The sequence below is a fragment of the Mya arenaria genome, chromosome 11 (genome assembly GCF_026914265.1).
Source record: "Mya arenaria isolate MELC-2E11 chromosome 11, ASM2691426v1".
NCBI classification, from domain to species: domain Eukaryota; kingdom Metazoa; phylum Mollusca; class Bivalvia; order Myida; family Myidae; genus Mya; species Mya arenaria.
The window spans coordinates 28,161,013-28,178,088 of NC_069132.1; the positions used below are offsets into that span (position 1 = coordinate 28,161,013).

A 17,076-nucleotide genomic window follows, 5' to 3' on the forward strand; every position below is an offset into this window, starting at 1 on the left:
GTTTCAAAAACTGAATGCATCAAGCTGGGATCCCCGGTATTTACAGGAAAGACCGCATTTGACATCTCTTGTTTAAATGAACTCAACGAGAATAAAACTGAAAGAAAAATTTACATTTACTCGACTTTACTGTAAAACTAAAAAATACGAAGTTACCGGAAGTAACATTAGCGACGTGATTTTGGACAACCACTATCGATTGTCGCCGACATAGCATTGTCAGCGACGATTTATCGATTGTACTCAATAATCGTTTCATCACTAGCGTATAGGGATTTATTTATTTTCAACATTTGGATTTTCATTTTGTTCCCTAAACGGCACATGTCAGCTGATTTGTACCAATGTAAAATATATTTTTCAATTGTAACACCCCAATTTTTAACACTGCATTGTCAAATAAAACCACAAAAGTTACACATATATTATTTTAGCTAATACCTTTCTCTTATTACACTTAGGTGCTTCATGAAATTCAAATTCATATTGATCTGTCAACAAAGCATCATCATTGCGCTCAATATACTTAGTGCAGAGATCTGTCAATCTTGGCTAGGAAAACAACAAGTGGGATATATGGCCGTTAGAGTCGCCAAAACAAAAATCGCCAAAGACCCATAAGCGGCTGTTTATATATATACCAGCTCTGGTACATGGTGTTAAAGCAAATTCCAAAACTAATCAAAGGTTGTCTGAAATCTATCAAAGAGAAGATTTATGGATGGAGGAATCAGACAAGTTGTTTGTTCAGTCTGTTTGCAGTTTTCTGGAAGCTCTCAACTTTCCTCAGAACTTGGATGGTTGCACATGTTGGCAATTGTCTGCACAATTACCTTCACTCTTCCGGCATAGTTCTTGAGAATTTTGAAGAATTCTGTAAGGTCTTGATTTTTGTGAAGGTTTATTTTGGGGGGTTTCAATTCACAGTAGATGCTCACATATTTTAATCCTACATTTTTTGTAGAAAGGCAAATTTCAGCAAATTAAAGGCTGTTGAAATGGTTAATTTCACTTCTCTATTGAATTTTCAGCAATTTAATGCTGTAAAAGGAGTCAATTTCACTTTTCTGTCAGAGATATGACTCACAAAATGAACAATTGTGCAGCATCTTAACTGTTTCCAGATTTCAGAAAGGTAAATAGGCTATCAGGGGTCTGGTTTCTGAGCTGAAGTTTTTTTATGTTATGTAATCTGGGATGAAGTCTGGTGTTTATAAATGTTGGAAATCAGGTCAGAAAGTTTTAATTGTATTCATGTTTGTGCTGAAGCTGTTTACATTAAAGTGCCTTCATTTGATTATTATAATGGCAGTTAAAAAACAACAACACTAATCATAATGTATATTAAATTGAACAAGATCTAGGATTCAAAAAATTAGCATATTTAACATATTGTTTATGTTAAAATTGTTTCCAAACTCTTAAATTGTAAATGAATACACTTAAAAAAGTATGCGTCATTATACTTTTAAATGTATAATAAATTTTGAACACATCATTTTTATACATGTTTCTAATAAAGTCTGAAAGACTTATTATTAATACCATATGCTATAAATTTTCCTTGAATAGTGGACTTATAAGAAGTATTTCTCCTGACTAGTGTATCTAATTATCAACTCCTTCCTAAAAGATACTTTTCCATTATTCATTCAATCAGTCCAACCCACTTCCAAAATTAAAGGAACAAAAAGCTGCCAATTTCTTTCACCAGATCTGTACTCAATTAATCAATAAAGATCACAGGTTTGGCAATGTCTGCAGTCTTCAGGATGAAAATTTATTCCATCATTTAGATATAACTGCCCTGTTATGTTTTATGGGGCCAAGATAATGTTTGTTCTTAGTTTCTATCAGCCTCAATTGTCTATGTGCTAAAGAGATTATGATTTTGGGGCAATTTGGCAGAAGATAAGGCTGTTAATGAAATAGGCATTATGCGATCAGATTGATTCTTGAACTCTCCCTGTAGAAATGTTATGAAAGATGCTTTAATCTTCTGATTAATTCATTATTTTCATGCTTCCTTCAGTATAAATGTCAATGCATGATTTTGCAAATCCATCAAATGCATAAGCACGTCTTTGGATTTTTTTTTCAAATTGGGCCATAGTGTTAATACACTATTTACACTATGAAGGCAGGACAATATGAATCAATCCTTACTTTTACAATTTTCTCTGTCTGTTTTAATTGTTTTAAGATATCAAGTATTTCTAATAAAATCAAGGAAAGAAATCTGTAATAATGGGAGAGTGGATATTTGAAACATTGTTTACATTTAGAACAAATGACATCACAATTGTCCAGGGTGCAGTAATGAAATAGACGATGATTTCATAACGTAGATTGGTTATGATGCAGCATAATAATATATTATAATGTATATAAGAAGTACTAGTACAATGCAATATTGTGTTCTGAAATAGATAAAATTACCAAGTACCTTAAACTTATATCCTAGTTTCAAAACAAAGTAGAACTTATTTCTTAATTTCGAAAAAACACAGAAACAAATACAATTGTATGTACATTAATTGATTGGATTTCACAATGGCCTTATTTAGTATTCATTGTTTAACCTTTGGAAATAAGAATTCCCAAATGTAGTTACTTCAACACATATTGACATCAAACATGGCACAAAGGTAGAGATCATTGATAGTTTGATTAACTGAATACACTGAGATATGTGAGGATACTTTTCCCCTTTCTTCTCATTAAACTAATTAAAAAACACCTCAATAGCAAAGGCCTTAAAATGTCTTCCATTTCATTTTTCACATCATTTCTGGAGGCTATTTGATGCTGCTGATATAATATTAACAAATCGGTTAACAGTTATTTTAACAAAATTGGATTAAACTAGATGAACCACAGATTGTGATCGGTCTGTAAATTCCTATGATATTCTCATGAACAGGTTCTTTGATTAACAGGTGGGGAAGGCTTTCTTATCATTTGGGTGAATTTATAGCGATGCTGAAGTAAAAACATTTGAAACATAGAGTTGTCAGTGTTGCAGGCACAATTTATATAGTCTTTCTGCTAAGATGACATTTGATTTACTGTCTTCTCAAATTTTCTCAAGAAAGTAAACATTAACTGAAGAATGCCTGTGACGCAAATGTTTTTATCATATAGATGATTCCTTAATACCATTGCTCTGTATTGTAAAAAACTAGTTCTACTGCAGTGATTTTTTTTGGTGCAATTTACTGCCTTCTAAAGAATGTTTCCCCTTGCGAAAAAGTGTTCATTTTTCCCAAAAATTCATGATACAATAAATACAGATTATCTAAAGGAATAAAAGAGAAATGAGTTTCTTTAAAAAAATAACAAAATCTTGGTAAGACTAGCTCTTTTACAGCATAATGTATGCATAAAAAAGGAAAAACATTAAAACATGTATGTTAACTATTATATTTGCTATTTTAGCATGACTAAAAGTCCCAAAGTCCAAAAAAATCCCAATTTGGAAGGAACATGCAATGAGAATAATTAAAAAATAATCACTGTACTGGTATAATAATGGCATAAGCTTTTCTCTTTTTTTAAAAAATTTGAGTATTGTCATAGCCTTGGTGTCATTGTGGTTGGTATCACCATTGAGCAAAACTTGAACCTTGGCCATCACCAGAGACTTTTCGCTCATGTATAGCAAGGCCGAGAAGTTCTTTTAATCATTGTTGAGTTATGCCCCTTTCTTGACCATATGATAACAGATGAATGTTTGGGTTCACTCCATGGTGTTCTTGCTTTTATCAAGGAAATAGACTGTTGTTAGTTTTTCTGAACATAGGATATGCATTTCTAGGTCTATTTTAAGAAAATAAAAAACACTATGAACACGTTTCTGGAATTAGCTGCATTCAACATTGAAGGATTATTAAGGCTGCTAATGCTTTGTGTTGCGTTTACAGATTTTATTGCTTTTTTTTCGGTTCTTTTCTGGGAAACTTTTTTTTTTGCAAGACTCATTTTCATAAAAGATCTTGAAACACTATGAAAATGTTTGGTGTATATTTCATATTCCCATAGCCTTTGTCATGAATGTATCATAATCTAACCGCCCCGGCTGATACAGAAATACCTTCAACCTGAGAGTGTTTTAGCGTCTCCAGTGGTCATGGTTGTTTTATTTAATTTTTTCAGAAATGAATCGAGGGGTTAGGAAGTACAAATCAAAATTAACTTACCTACCCACACCTTAAAATGTGTGTCGGATTACTCTTATTGCATAACAAAATAAATTACATGATTGAAATGGACGTGAAATCTTGTAAAAATGACATTGGAGATTGTTCTCTGCATTGTATTCACTTTGAAATGAACATTTTTAGAATAAGATACACATTCATATGATTTGTTAAAAATTACCACACAAGACTACTTTAATTTTTGAAGCAGATTTCAACAATTTTTTATGTTCTACTAATATCTGTCATTTTGTCTAATTTCAGATAAATTCCCAACAATGACTACTACCAAACAAGTACCATACCAGTAGACTAAAAATAAACATCCAAATTTCCATGACTAGCTAGTACTAACAAACCATAAAGATCTCCAGAACCGACCCTTGGAGCTTAAGATGGAGCTAGCCCACAGTCTACTGTTAAATGAAGATGCCCTGTCTCGGATACCGGACAACAAGAAGAATGTGTTTGTATTTGAATGGCTGCGATTCCTCGATAAAGTGTTGGCTGCTGCACAGAAGGTGAGAAAACTGTTGATTGCTTTGGGTCAGTGTTTATATAGAGGGACTTGTATGATTACTCTTACTTGGTGACACATTCACATTTTATCAAGTGAACATGCATTATGCAGTCTTAAACATTGAATTGTAGCATGTATCCACACACAAACAAGTAAGCAGTTAAAGGATGAGTATGTACAACAGTTGATAGCTGTCGTTACCAGTGGTGTGATTAATGAGCTCAACACCCCTCACATATAAACTACTGAAGATATCTCTGCCCGGGTCTAATAACATATGTCAAACTTCATTAATCTACTCATAAACTATTATGTAAACAGAGGAAACCATCATTATTTCAGCTAGGTAAGCATTGAGCACTCAATCTAATGTGTTATGCATTAATTTTGTCATGTTCTTATAAACATAAGATTGTTCAGGTGGTCCTAAAAGTCATGTACACATTCCTTCACAAAATCAGAAATGGCATAGGTTTTAACCATTTTGCCATGTATCATGTACAGTTTCTATATGATATAGTAGCTCAAGGAATAAGAGTTGTAAGGTTGTTTTGGTTAGAAATGACAGTGCATTGTCTGCTGTTATTGAACAGATAATCCGGACTTTCCCTCTGGGCTGTCAGCACTGTCACTATAAGCCAGGATGCTGGCACAACAATGGATTATTATTCTTAGGCTGTAGGCACTCCCTATAAGTGAGGTTGATGGCACATCCATTCTAAGGACATTGTCTGTCTGTATTTACAAACAAACATGAATGTCAAGCTATGGAATTATTCATGAAAACTATATTTAAGATATTCTTCTTCAATATATTACTCGTCAAAAGTAGGTAAACTCCGTTGAGTGAGAAATGCTGGATAGAGGGTGTGAGCATCTATCTGCTATTGATAAGCTAGATGTTGGAAAATATCTTGTGAAACATTCTTTGGTAAGCAGAAAATATTGCTGGAGTGACCATACTAGAATATTTCTGGATCATTGTCAATAGGAATCAGCATTGTCTTAAGCTGATTTAGTATTTTATCAGCATTGTCTCAAAGATTGAGTCATTAATCAGCATTTTCCCAGACTGACTTAAACTGACTTTGTCAGTTATCAGCATTTTCTCAGTCTGACTTAGGTCAGTTATCAGCATTTTCTCAGTCTGACTTAGGTCAGTTATTAGCATTTTCTCAGACTGACTTAGCCAGTTATCAGCAGTGTCTCATACTGTCTTAGTCTGTTATCAGCATTTTCTCAGACTGACTAAGTCAATTATCAGCATTTTCTCAAACTGGCTAAGCCAGTTATTAGCATTGTCTTAGACTGAAATAACCAGTGATTAGTATTGTTTCAAACTCTCTTAGTCACTTATCAGCATTTTCTCAAACTGACTTCATCATGAGTTTGACACTTACTTTGGGACTTTATCCCAGTTGTCTACAATTGTAAGATAACAACGTATGCTTTAAAACCATTCTTATTCATGTGCAAACACTTTAAATCAGAGGAAAAGATCTGTGTGTTATCTTTGTAGAAACTACTGGTCTAAAACATATTTCTTTGTCTTTTTCAGTCTGACATCAAAGAGAAACAAAAGCGCCTTGTGGAGCAACTGATCAGTCAAATCAGCGAGTCCCCGGGTCCACCAACCAGAAAGCTTCTTGCTCGTTGCCTAGCAACACTCTTCATTGTTGGAGACTCATTTGCTATGTTTGATGCAATCAACAAGTGCAATGAACTAGTCAGAAGTAAAGATGACTCACCAAGTTACCTCCCAACTAAATTGTAAGTTTACTGTTTAGAATATAAAGAATAGTAGGTCTCATTTATGGATCCATAGAGGAAAATTCCCACACATTTACATTCAAATGAAGGATTTTAGCTAAAGAGTTACTCTGTCCTGTTGGTAGCACCCATCTTCCCTCATGGCGACCAGTATGTGCACCCTCCTACTGTCATAGAAATAAATGCTGAAGATAATTAGATAAATATTTTGTTTTATTAGAATTTAAAATACAATGATAAATTCATATAAACTTGACATTTGCTGGTTGAAAGTTCAAAATCATATTGTTCTAATTCTTCACAGCTGACACAGTGTGCCCTTTTCTCCCTAGGCACCCTGAACATTTTTGCAACACCCTGTCTGTTTTTAAAACATTGCTAAAAACCTAAAATAAAGCTAATCGTGGATACTGTATTTTCTCTCAGATGTTCTTGAAACATTCACTTTAATTATTAATTCTTCAACAGAAGAGATTTTTTTTCAGTTACATGAGTTAATCATACAGCATTTGGGAGAAGCATCATAATCAACATTTTAGTTCATAGACCCTCAGTTAATTGATGTTATATTTAAAAACTACAAAACCAACATGCAATCTCAGCATTTAATAGCTACATCACTAAACCTTACACTGTATTTACTAGTCTAGTAGTCTACTTGTTGGCTGCAGGTTTCTTGTATGTTGATTATAATGAGCATGTTATATGTTGTTTATGATAATGAATGATGGCAATGCGGTGGTTTCCTCGGTTTATCCAAGCCTGCAGGAAATAAGCTCAGGCATCATCGCTGAATCATTGTCAAGTCATAAGTTTCAGAAAGGAAGAAAGAATAATGAGTAGAAGTCAACAACTTGATGTTTCATAGCTGTATAGTTGTTTGTACAATGATGTCAGAGAGTATCATTATGAGTAGATGTTCAATGTTAATATCAATGGTCTTCACGTGAAATGATTAAATGATAAAGTAACTCCTGTAAACAATAAAAACTTCACATTTTCAAACACACAGTCGGGTGTGAGAATCTTTGACCGATTTCTTGACTGTTGTGACCATTTTTGAAGTTAAAGAAAATGGGCGGTACACACATTGAAATGTATTATGGTAATGAGTCAAATTCAATATAAAATTGAGTACTGTTTTTTTCTTTTGCTTTAATCACTGATAAAAGTAGCTACGGTAATAAGCAATCACATAACTTATTAGCCAGTCATTTTTATGTCTTTTCATAGCCCTTTGTAGGAAAATTAAAATGTTGACCAGATATAAGATTTATGTATGTAAAAATGTGTTTGCTGAAAGTGATGACCAGATATAAGATTTATGTATGTAAAAATGTGTTTGCTGAAAGTGATAAAAATTGAAAATGATTTTTCAATGTTATGCCTTGAGTGTAATGATGTTAAAGAAGATCCCTGTATGATGCCAAGCGCATACGATTGAATATATGATCAGTTTGGGCCTGCCATATGGCCTACAGGTCTTTGTGACCAAAAATGATGGAATACATAAAAGCATAACTTTCATTAAAATCCACAACTTGTGATGGGGAGAAAAGTAATATGCACACAATAGCTGGATACATGAATATAGTACCAGTGTATGAGAATTGACATTTAACTCACAGAATCTCCTACAGAATTTGATTTAATTATATGTCAGCCAAATGTGTTTTATCATTAGATCTGCCAGTTTCCCTTCTGATGTAATTCTGGGGAATTATTTCAACATTCCAGAAATTCTTGTAGCCAAAAACTGCTGGTGTTTTATAAACGCTATCCTGACATTGGTATCAATTTAGGTCTTAAAATTGGGCGAGGGAATTGGATTCATTTATATTCATGAAAAATAACAAATTGGACTGACAGCACTGCCCTTAATCTTTTAATAATTCGTGAGTCATGTTTCTGAAATTGATTGAAATAATAGTTTTAAATTAATAGACTATTACGCCTCTGCAGTTGAAAAAAATAAACAAGCTTTTATTATGATTTTTATCGCCATTGTTTCTTTCATTGGATGAATATGTCATATTTACCATAATGTCCTTTTCTCACAAGTAAAAAAGTTTTGAGTCGGTTATTGTCCTCTGAGAGATTTATTGCTTCCTTACCATATATAATAATAGTCCAGCACCTAACTGTTAACTGAAAAAATCATAGTTGAACATGTGCTTACTCTTCAGTGTGTGTTTTTACAGAGCAGCAGTTGCCTGTCTGGGCGGGATATTTGAGAAGATGGGACGAATGACGGGCCGATCATATGAAGAGACAGTCCAATCCCTGATTAAGTCACTCAAATCTGCAGAGGTGGGCTCTTTTCTAAGATGTTTAAAGAAGTTTCCGTCATTTAATGAAAATTACCATGTAGTGTTCAGGTAGTTGTTATGTTGCACTTGTTTTGTTAAGCATGAATCCGCAAACTCTTTCACGTTTGTAAACATACAAGATCAGCAATGAAACTTTTAGAAAAAATGACAAATTGCATGGTCAGGATGCACAAGATGCTTTCATTTACTAAAAGAAACTGATTTTATTCACTGCCTAAAATTATAAGGCCTATTGAGTTCAATGCCAGCGACCCAGGTTCATATAGCTGCAATGGTCCTCAGCAACATCAACTCTGTTCTAATCTTTGTTCCAGTCCCAGTGTCGGATGGAGACCATGTTAACGCTAGAGAAGATTGTCCAGGGTCTGGGCTCCGCGGGGCTCAACTCATTCAAAGATGTATATAAGGCAGCTAAGGCTGCTATGACAGACAGGGCTATGGCTGTCAGGACCGCTGCTGCTAAGGTTTGTGGGGCTTTGTTGGTTTGTGTAATAAAAGTTCATATCTGTTGCATAAATTATTGACATAAAAATAAATCCTATCCCTTGCCTGTCATTTAAACATCAGCAAGTACTTTCTGTTTGATTTTAGTAATGGTTCAATCCAATATTCAGTGTCATTGCTCTCTTTTCGAAACATTTGCATTTAAAAAATTGTGTAAGAGTTTAAAATTAAAAAAGATTCTAAAATAGTGTATTTGTTTATGTAAAAGGCCATTTAAGCCCATCAATTTTACACTTCAGTGTATGTACCAACTAGTTAACGAAGCTCCCTTCATGGCAACCACAGAACTAGAAACAGTTGTTTCCCTGTGTTATCGAGCCCTGGACGGCTCAAACTACGATGCCCGATATGCTGTTGCAGAATTGTTAGGCAACCTCTCTGCCACGGCTCTCAATCCCAGACCTGGCTTTACCCCAGGTACTTGATATTTCTGTTCTATGGATTTAGTAAAGAATTCATATTTAAGAAAAATAATCTTGAGCTCTAATAAAAGAATTGGTGTCCAAACAAAACCTAAAATGTTTTAATTATGTTGATAAAACTTTAATGACAAATATTATAAGCAATAGATTCAATGCACATAAAAAGTAGCTAAATACAAGTGAATGAAAAATAAAGAAAGGTGTTTACTTTGTGACTTATCTTGTAGCACGGAGCAAACCAGTCAAGTTAGAAGACGTGCTCAGTCTGTTATCGGCTGGTTTCCTGCGCGGTGGGTTCGGTGGAACCCTCATCAAGGGAAGTAACCAGGTCAACAGGGAGATCAGAGTTGGTGTCACACATGTAAGGAATTAGTCTGTGAATTATAAAAAATATGTACAATTAATATGGTTTATGACATCATACCGAAATGCATTGTGTTTTTTGTTGGATGAGAAATGAGAATAATTTCTTATGTACAGGTATGCAAGACATCTAACTATAGTATTTTTCTGCCCCCAAAAGAATCATTCGACATGAGACATTCACAAATATTTATGAATTATTCAATAAATGAATAATGTTACGAAATAAAAACTATTCTTGTCATGATTTTGAAATTAACATTAATTCTTTCAGGCCTATGTTGAGTTCACCAAATGTATGGGAGGTCTCTGGCTGGAACGAAATATCTCCATGTTCCTTAACCATGTCCTTGACCTTGTGGCCAACCCTCGGGCAACACCCACGCACGTGGATGCTGTGTATGCGCGGAAATGCGTCTCTTTTATCATACGCTCGGTGATCGGGGGAATGCTTGGGGAAAAGGCACAGATTGCAGCAGCCAAAGAGATCTGCCAGATTATTGTAAAGCAGATGAAGGTTATAGGTAGGTCGGGAGTACGGCTTTGAAATAATACAAGGAAATTTGCACAGGTTTCAGTAATTCTTAAGCATTTAAAAAAACATTTGACAACAAAGGCTGGTGCACTTGCATATTATTTAAATGATTACAAAAGTTGAGTACAATAAAGATAAAACCTTGAGTGCATTAAAAATCTTCCGGCCCGTATTACTTTGGACTTCTTCAGTGTTTTTTAATGGGATTGAACTATTTGATTCAACTATATAATTTGCCTAATAATCATTTCTTTTAGATTTATTAGACTTGAAATACGTATTATCTTATGATAATCACAACAACCTTTTTTCATTTATCAGAATCAAAATTTCATGTAACCCAAGTATGTATTTTGCTTATTAAAATAAGCTACATAAGCCTATTAAGCTTCAGAAGTTTCAAGAAATCTGGGACTGCTGTTGATGGTAGATTAAAGTTATCTTTTATAGTTCTTTACAGTTGTTTTTGCTTTTATGAACTCATTTTATGAGCTATAAATAAAATAATAAGTTTAAGTTGATATCTATACTGTGTAAGAGATAGAGAATTTCATGAGAAGTCTTTGTAACCACCATGACATTTACAACTGCAGGTGACGCCAGTGCAGATGGGTCTGACAGTAAGCAGACTGCGGAGATCACAGGTAGCCAGCACGTGTTGGTGTGTGCACTACATGAGCTTGGATGTCTCGTGCTCAGTCTAGGGACTTCTGCCAGTCCGCTTGTGGCTGAACCTGCTACAGGTAGGTATTTAGAAAAGGCTTATTTTGTGGTGATTTTTTTCAAGCACTTAATGCTGCATTGAAAATACAAATGTTTATTGAAGGAGGGCGGATTTGTCTGGCTCAGTTAAATTTGGTATGAAATGATTCTGGTTTATGTAACTGAGACAGCATTTCAGTGTACTTTCAGCTGAAAAGAAGTAAACAGAAATAGACTTGTAAAAATAGATATATACAAAGTATCAGGAGTGTTTATAACAGATCGTTTTAAAACGGTTTTAGGTAATTTGTCTTTCCAAGATCATTAATTGCTTATTTTTGCAGCCCCATATGGCAGAAAGTTAAATATCATTTGTAGTTTTTTTAAATTGAAAGTAAACATTAGTTTTCTCTCATGGCACTTCATACTACTTATGATCTCAAGGTGAATTGTTCAATGCACAAACTATTGTGTTCTTTTTGTATGGTCTTTGTTTTTTTTCTTGTATTGCCTAGCCTGTGTTCTGTAATATGTAACTAAAAATCATAGAAGAAAAGAAATATATTTTCATCAGTGCAGAAATTGTTTACTATTAAAGATAAATTTAATTAAATGTCTTCTTTCATTTGTAAAGGGGATATTTAAACCTTTTAAGTTGTCATCTTTCATTTGTTTGACTATTGCTGGCATGCATCTGTTCATTTACAGTAAAAAGACCTTTCGTTTTAACTTGAAGATATATTTTCAGGAATCATAGAGCCTGTGGTCTCTGTGTTGATCCACCCTAGTGCATCTGCCCGTCTGTCTGCATCCTGGTGTCTGGGGAGTATATCGGTAGCCCTGCCTTCCCAACTCACTCCGCTGGTTGACAGGTGCTTGGAGAGGATGAATAAGCTGAAATCATCACCGGAGGCTGTATCGGGCTATAGCAGTGCCCTCGCCGCATTACTGGGGCGTGTGTATCAGTGTCCACTGGGTATTCCACATGCCAAGGGAAAGGTAGGTTGTGAAGTTTTATCACAGTGGTAATGCTGCTTGATAAACTTTTGTTCAAGCAGTTAGTTGTGTAGCTGTTTCTTCAAAGATTTTGATTATGACTTGAATTATAATATGTTTTGTCATTCGTATTGGGAATAACGTTTCAAACATTTGTTAACATTACCTTTAATTATCAGACTCATTCATTATGTGTCTTTAGTAATGTAATAAGTAATGGATGAGTCGCTGAATAAGATAAAACTATTTAATGACTATTTAAAATAGAACTTTGGAGGTTGTTTTTGTCAAAAGCTTTCTAAATCAGAACTTTTCTGGTGATCCAATTTTCATGAGCTTAAACACTAAATGGTAATTTGAGGCAGAAAATCTTCGTGAAAAATTAATACAATATCCCCGTGCTATCTAGGAATTCCTGTTTTTTTTCAAGTGATGAAATTCTGACATTTTCAGCAAATCTTCAACATAGCTGAGGAGCTGTTGCGTACTGCATCACAGAACAGTCGTCTCTCATTACAACGGACCCAGTCTGGCTGGCTTCTACTGGGAGCACTTATGACTCTTGGTGAGCTGGGGTAGTCTTTTCCGGGTCATGCATTCCCCATTGTCTGTTTTAGCACACTTATAAGTCTGTGGTAGAGTTTTATGATCATAGGACAAAAGCGCAAAATTCAACTATATTACCCGATCCCTGAGGTTTCAGACAAATAATTTTATTCAAAATAAGAATGATTTTACTCTTGGAGAACCTAAATTTTGATTGTATGAATCATGTGTAAAAATCTAAATGTATGCATATCTAAAAATGTAATAAATCAAACAAAATTGATAAATGATACATTTGATTTCTAGGTGCCCCAGTTATAAAGGGCCATCTGCCCCGCATGTTGCTGTTGTGGAGAAATGCATTCCCCCGTTCTGTTAAGGAACTGGAATCAGAAAAGGCGCGAGGTGATACATTTACCTGGCAAGTGACTCTGGAGGGCAGGTCTGGAGCCCTTGGAGGTATGTGAGAGGAGTGGGGAATGGTGGGGGAGGATTGAGGGGTAGTGTTATTGGGGACATATATACTTACAGACTTAGAGAATTTTTTGTCTACAATAAGAAGTGAAGACCAATAGCCCTCTCATGTTTATTGAGTAGGTTATTACCTGTGAGCAGTTTTATAGAATAAAAGCATATAATATCAGATAAAAGGCAATAATGGACCAATTCTTCAACACTAATAAAGTAAACAACGTTGTTAATTGGATTGTTGTTTACTTTCAAATCATTACTGCTCTGAAAGCCTTATAGAAACACTTGTGATCTGCAGTATTTCCAACAAGATTGTCAGTCAACTGTTTAGCTGTACTTGTTTTATTTAAATCTAAGAGCACTTTATCATATATTTCACATATAAAAGTTAACACGAATGTTGATTATCATGTTGTTAACTTTAACAAAGTTCTGACCAATCAGCCCTATGTTTAGAGCTCATGTCTACAATCAAGTTAATGTTCGCTATTACTCATCCGACAGTGATTTGAAAACAATTATATCTATTTCAGCCATGTTGAGTTTTCTACAGCACTGTCGAGAGCTGATTACAGAAGATGTGATACGCCGTCTCCTGGCTCCACTTGAGTGTACACTAACCATGCTAGCACAGTAAGTGTTTCAAAAGAAAGCATATTATCTTCCATTATTCAGTTAAAATATTCAATACGGGTTAATCTTAAAAGTATGACGTTTACTTATTTAATCATACCATGTTTTTACCACTTCTGTTTGGAAACTTTACATTGAAATTAGGAACATATATGATAAAAGAAAAATGCGTGAGGATATATCCAAATGTTCAAACAAAATTGCAAATAGGAATCTGAACTATGATATAGTATAGAGATAAATGGTACCATCTGTTTTTAGTATGCCAGCTGTGATAAAGATGTACGGCAGTCACCTGAAGGCAAGTGCGGCCATGGTCAGACTGAGACTGTACGACGTCCTGTCTATGCTGCCCCCACAGTCCTATGAGGGTGAGTGGGTTTTTGTGGTTGTTAAAATGCAATTAAACTTGTCATGTACATATAACTGTCGTCCCAAATGCATGGTAGGACTGAAACGGTATGATGTCCACCATACTGTCCACCACATTTGTATGGGGGGGGGAATTAAGCTTTTGATGCTGAGGAGATAATGGAGTCATTAAATGATGTTGCTCAGATAATGGATTCATTTGAATGTCTTGCTAGTAAGGCTGTATCATAACATCATGAGCACATGGTCAGACTGAGGCTGTACAACATCCTCTTGATAAATGGGAGTTGATAGGTTTTCAGACATCTTTTAGCTGATACTAATTAATGCTGGAGTCTATGTCAGGTTTCAGCTGTGTATCAAAGCATGGAGGTTTTGTTTACTTAAGTAGTTCAGCAGGAGCAATGCAGTTGCTGATGTTATCAATGAATCATCATACACCTTCTATGCTTTGTTTGGATGCTGTCTCAGTCGTTTGAATGTGATAGATAAAAGTAATAATGTGCTCACACCCAATGTCATGTAGTCAAAATGACATTATGACGAGGGTCCCCTAATGACTTTTCTCATCTCTCTACGTCTTCAGGCACATATACTGGTCTACTAAGGGAGCTAGTGGCAGAGTTTACACTGACTGATAACCCAGCTAACACCACCACATCTCTGCTCCGTGCCATGTGTCATGTGGATGACAGTGTGATTCTCGGCTCTTGGCTTCAAGAAACAGACCATAAAGCTGTGGAAGATCAGGTAAAGGTCTTAGTTGTTGTTGTTTTTAACTTTGTCCGTTTTGTTGTTGTTTTCAGGAAAAATGTCCATGTATTGACAAAGCTGTAGTGTTGATGTAGATGTTCAAACACTTAAAATATTGGAAATGAGAATGTCTGATACCCGTTGTTACTCAAAATACTCTTTGCTTCATCATGTACCAAACCCAACGGTACTCAATAACACTCTCTGATTCATCATGTACCAATAGCCCTTGGTACTCGATTACACACGGCTGAATCATGTACCAATACCCCACAGTACTTGATTACATTCTGCTTCATAATGTACCAATACCCCACAGTACTTGATTACATTCTGCTTCATAATGTACCAATACCCCACAGTACTTGATTACATTCTGCTTCATAATGTACCAATACCCCACAGTACTTGATTACATTCTGCTTCATAATGTACCAATACCCCACAGTACTTGATTACATTCTGCTTCATAATGTACCAATACCCCATAGTACTCAATAACACTCTTTGCTTCATCATGGACCAATTCACACAGTTCTGAATTACACTCCCTGCTTCATAATGTACCAATACCCCATGGTTTGGGATTACACTCTTTGCTTCATAAGGTAGGAATAACCCACGGTACTTGACTACACTCTGCTACATAATGTACCAATACCCCACGGTTCGGGATTACACTCTTTGCTTCATAATGTACCAATACCCTATGGTACTCATTTACACTCTGCTTCATAATGTACCAATACCCCACGGTTCGGGATTACACTCTTTGCTTCATAATGTACCAATACCCCATGGTACTTGTTTACACTCTGCTTTATAATGTACCAATACCCTACGGTTCGGGATTACTTTCTATGCTTAATTATGTACCAGTAACCCACTGTACTCGATTACCATCTGCGTCATAATGTACCAATACCCCATGGTACTCGATTACACTCTGCTTCATGATATACCAATACCCCACGGTACTCGATTACACTCTGCTTCATTATATACCAATACCCCATGGTACTCAATTACACTCTGCTTTATAATGTACCAATTCCCACAGTACTCTATTAAACTTTCTAATTTACTTAATACCCCATGATTCTTGATGACACTCTTTGCTTCAGCATGTACCAATACCCCATGATTCTTGATGACACTCTTTGCTTCAGCATGTACCAATACCCCATGATTCTTGATGACACTCTTTGCTTCAGCATGTACCAATACCCCATGGTTCTCGATTACACTCTGTACTTCATCATGTACCAATACCCCATGTGGTTCTTGATTACACAATTTTCTTCAACATGTACCAATACCCCATGATTTTCGATGACACTCTTTGCTTTATCATGTACCAATACCCCATGGTTCTCGATTACACAATTTTCTTCAATATGTACCAATACCCAATGGTTCTCAGAGACAACCTTTGCTTCATCATGTACCAATATTATGTAATCCCTGAAAGCTCAACCATGAGCAATTTTGGCTTAGGGCTGCAACTGATGTCACGTTTTGTCAATTTGATTTACTTAAAAAAAATCATTGGAACTTGACTTTGTCTGTGATTTATCTCACGGTATTTGTGTACTGTTAGTGGAATGTGTGCCAATGACGCTGAAGTGGAAGCTGCTAAAGAGTACATTTTTAAAAATTTCTGTAATACACTTGTGTACAATGATGATATGCATAGATGAATGTGTCTATAGATTATTTGATAACATGCAGTTCAAACCTTATCTGATGTTACACCTGGTACAAGCATTTATTTCAGTATACCTTAATATCCTCAATGTTATAACACATATTGTGATATTTTCCAATCGAAATTTTCATTTTCCCATTAAATCGTTCATACGTAATGTCTGCTTATTGCGTTACAAGTTTTTTAATCTTAAGTTATTTGTCCATATGTTCTTCTTAATGTGGAAGCTTGTTTGCAAAGAAATAAATGTTT

The 17,076-nt window shown here is 35.1% G+C and overlaps 1 protein-coding gene across 3 annotated transcripts in view; it reads left to right on the forward strand.

The window, feature by feature from the left end:
• LOC128208080 (HEAT repeat-containing protein 5B-like) overlaps positions 1-17,076 on the forward strand; it is a 47,207-nt gene that overhangs the window by 11,049 nt on the left and 19,082 nt on the right. For all 3 annotated transcript variants that reach the window (XM_052911412.1, XM_052911411.1, XM_052911413.1), the window contains exons 2-15: positions 4,464-4,720; positions 6,278-6,489; positions 8,691-8,799; positions 9,134-9,283; positions 9,563-9,740; positions 9,973-10,106; positions 10,383-10,632; positions 11,237-11,386; positions 12,094-12,344; positions 12,795-12,906; positions 13,194-13,346; positions 13,892-13,991; positions 14,253-14,362; positions 14,950-15,113. In XM_052911412.1, the coding sequence (XP_052767372.1) occupies positions 4,595-4,720; positions 6,278-6,489; positions 8,691-8,799; positions 9,134-9,283; positions 9,563-9,740; positions 9,973-10,106; positions 10,383-10,632; positions 11,237-11,386; positions 12,094-12,344; positions 12,795-12,906; positions 13,194-13,346; positions 13,892-13,991; positions 14,253-14,362; positions 14,950-15,113 (2,199 nt within the window). In that variant the 5' untranslated portion in view covers positions 4,464-4,594. The remainder of the gene's footprint in view (positions 1-4,463; positions 4,721-6,277; positions 6,490-8,690; positions 8,800-9,133; positions 9,284-9,562; positions 9,741-9,972; positions 10,107-10,382; positions 10,633-11,236; positions 11,387-12,093; positions 12,345-12,794; positions 12,907-13,193; positions 13,347-13,891; positions 13,992-14,252; positions 14,363-14,949; positions 15,114-17,076) is intronic.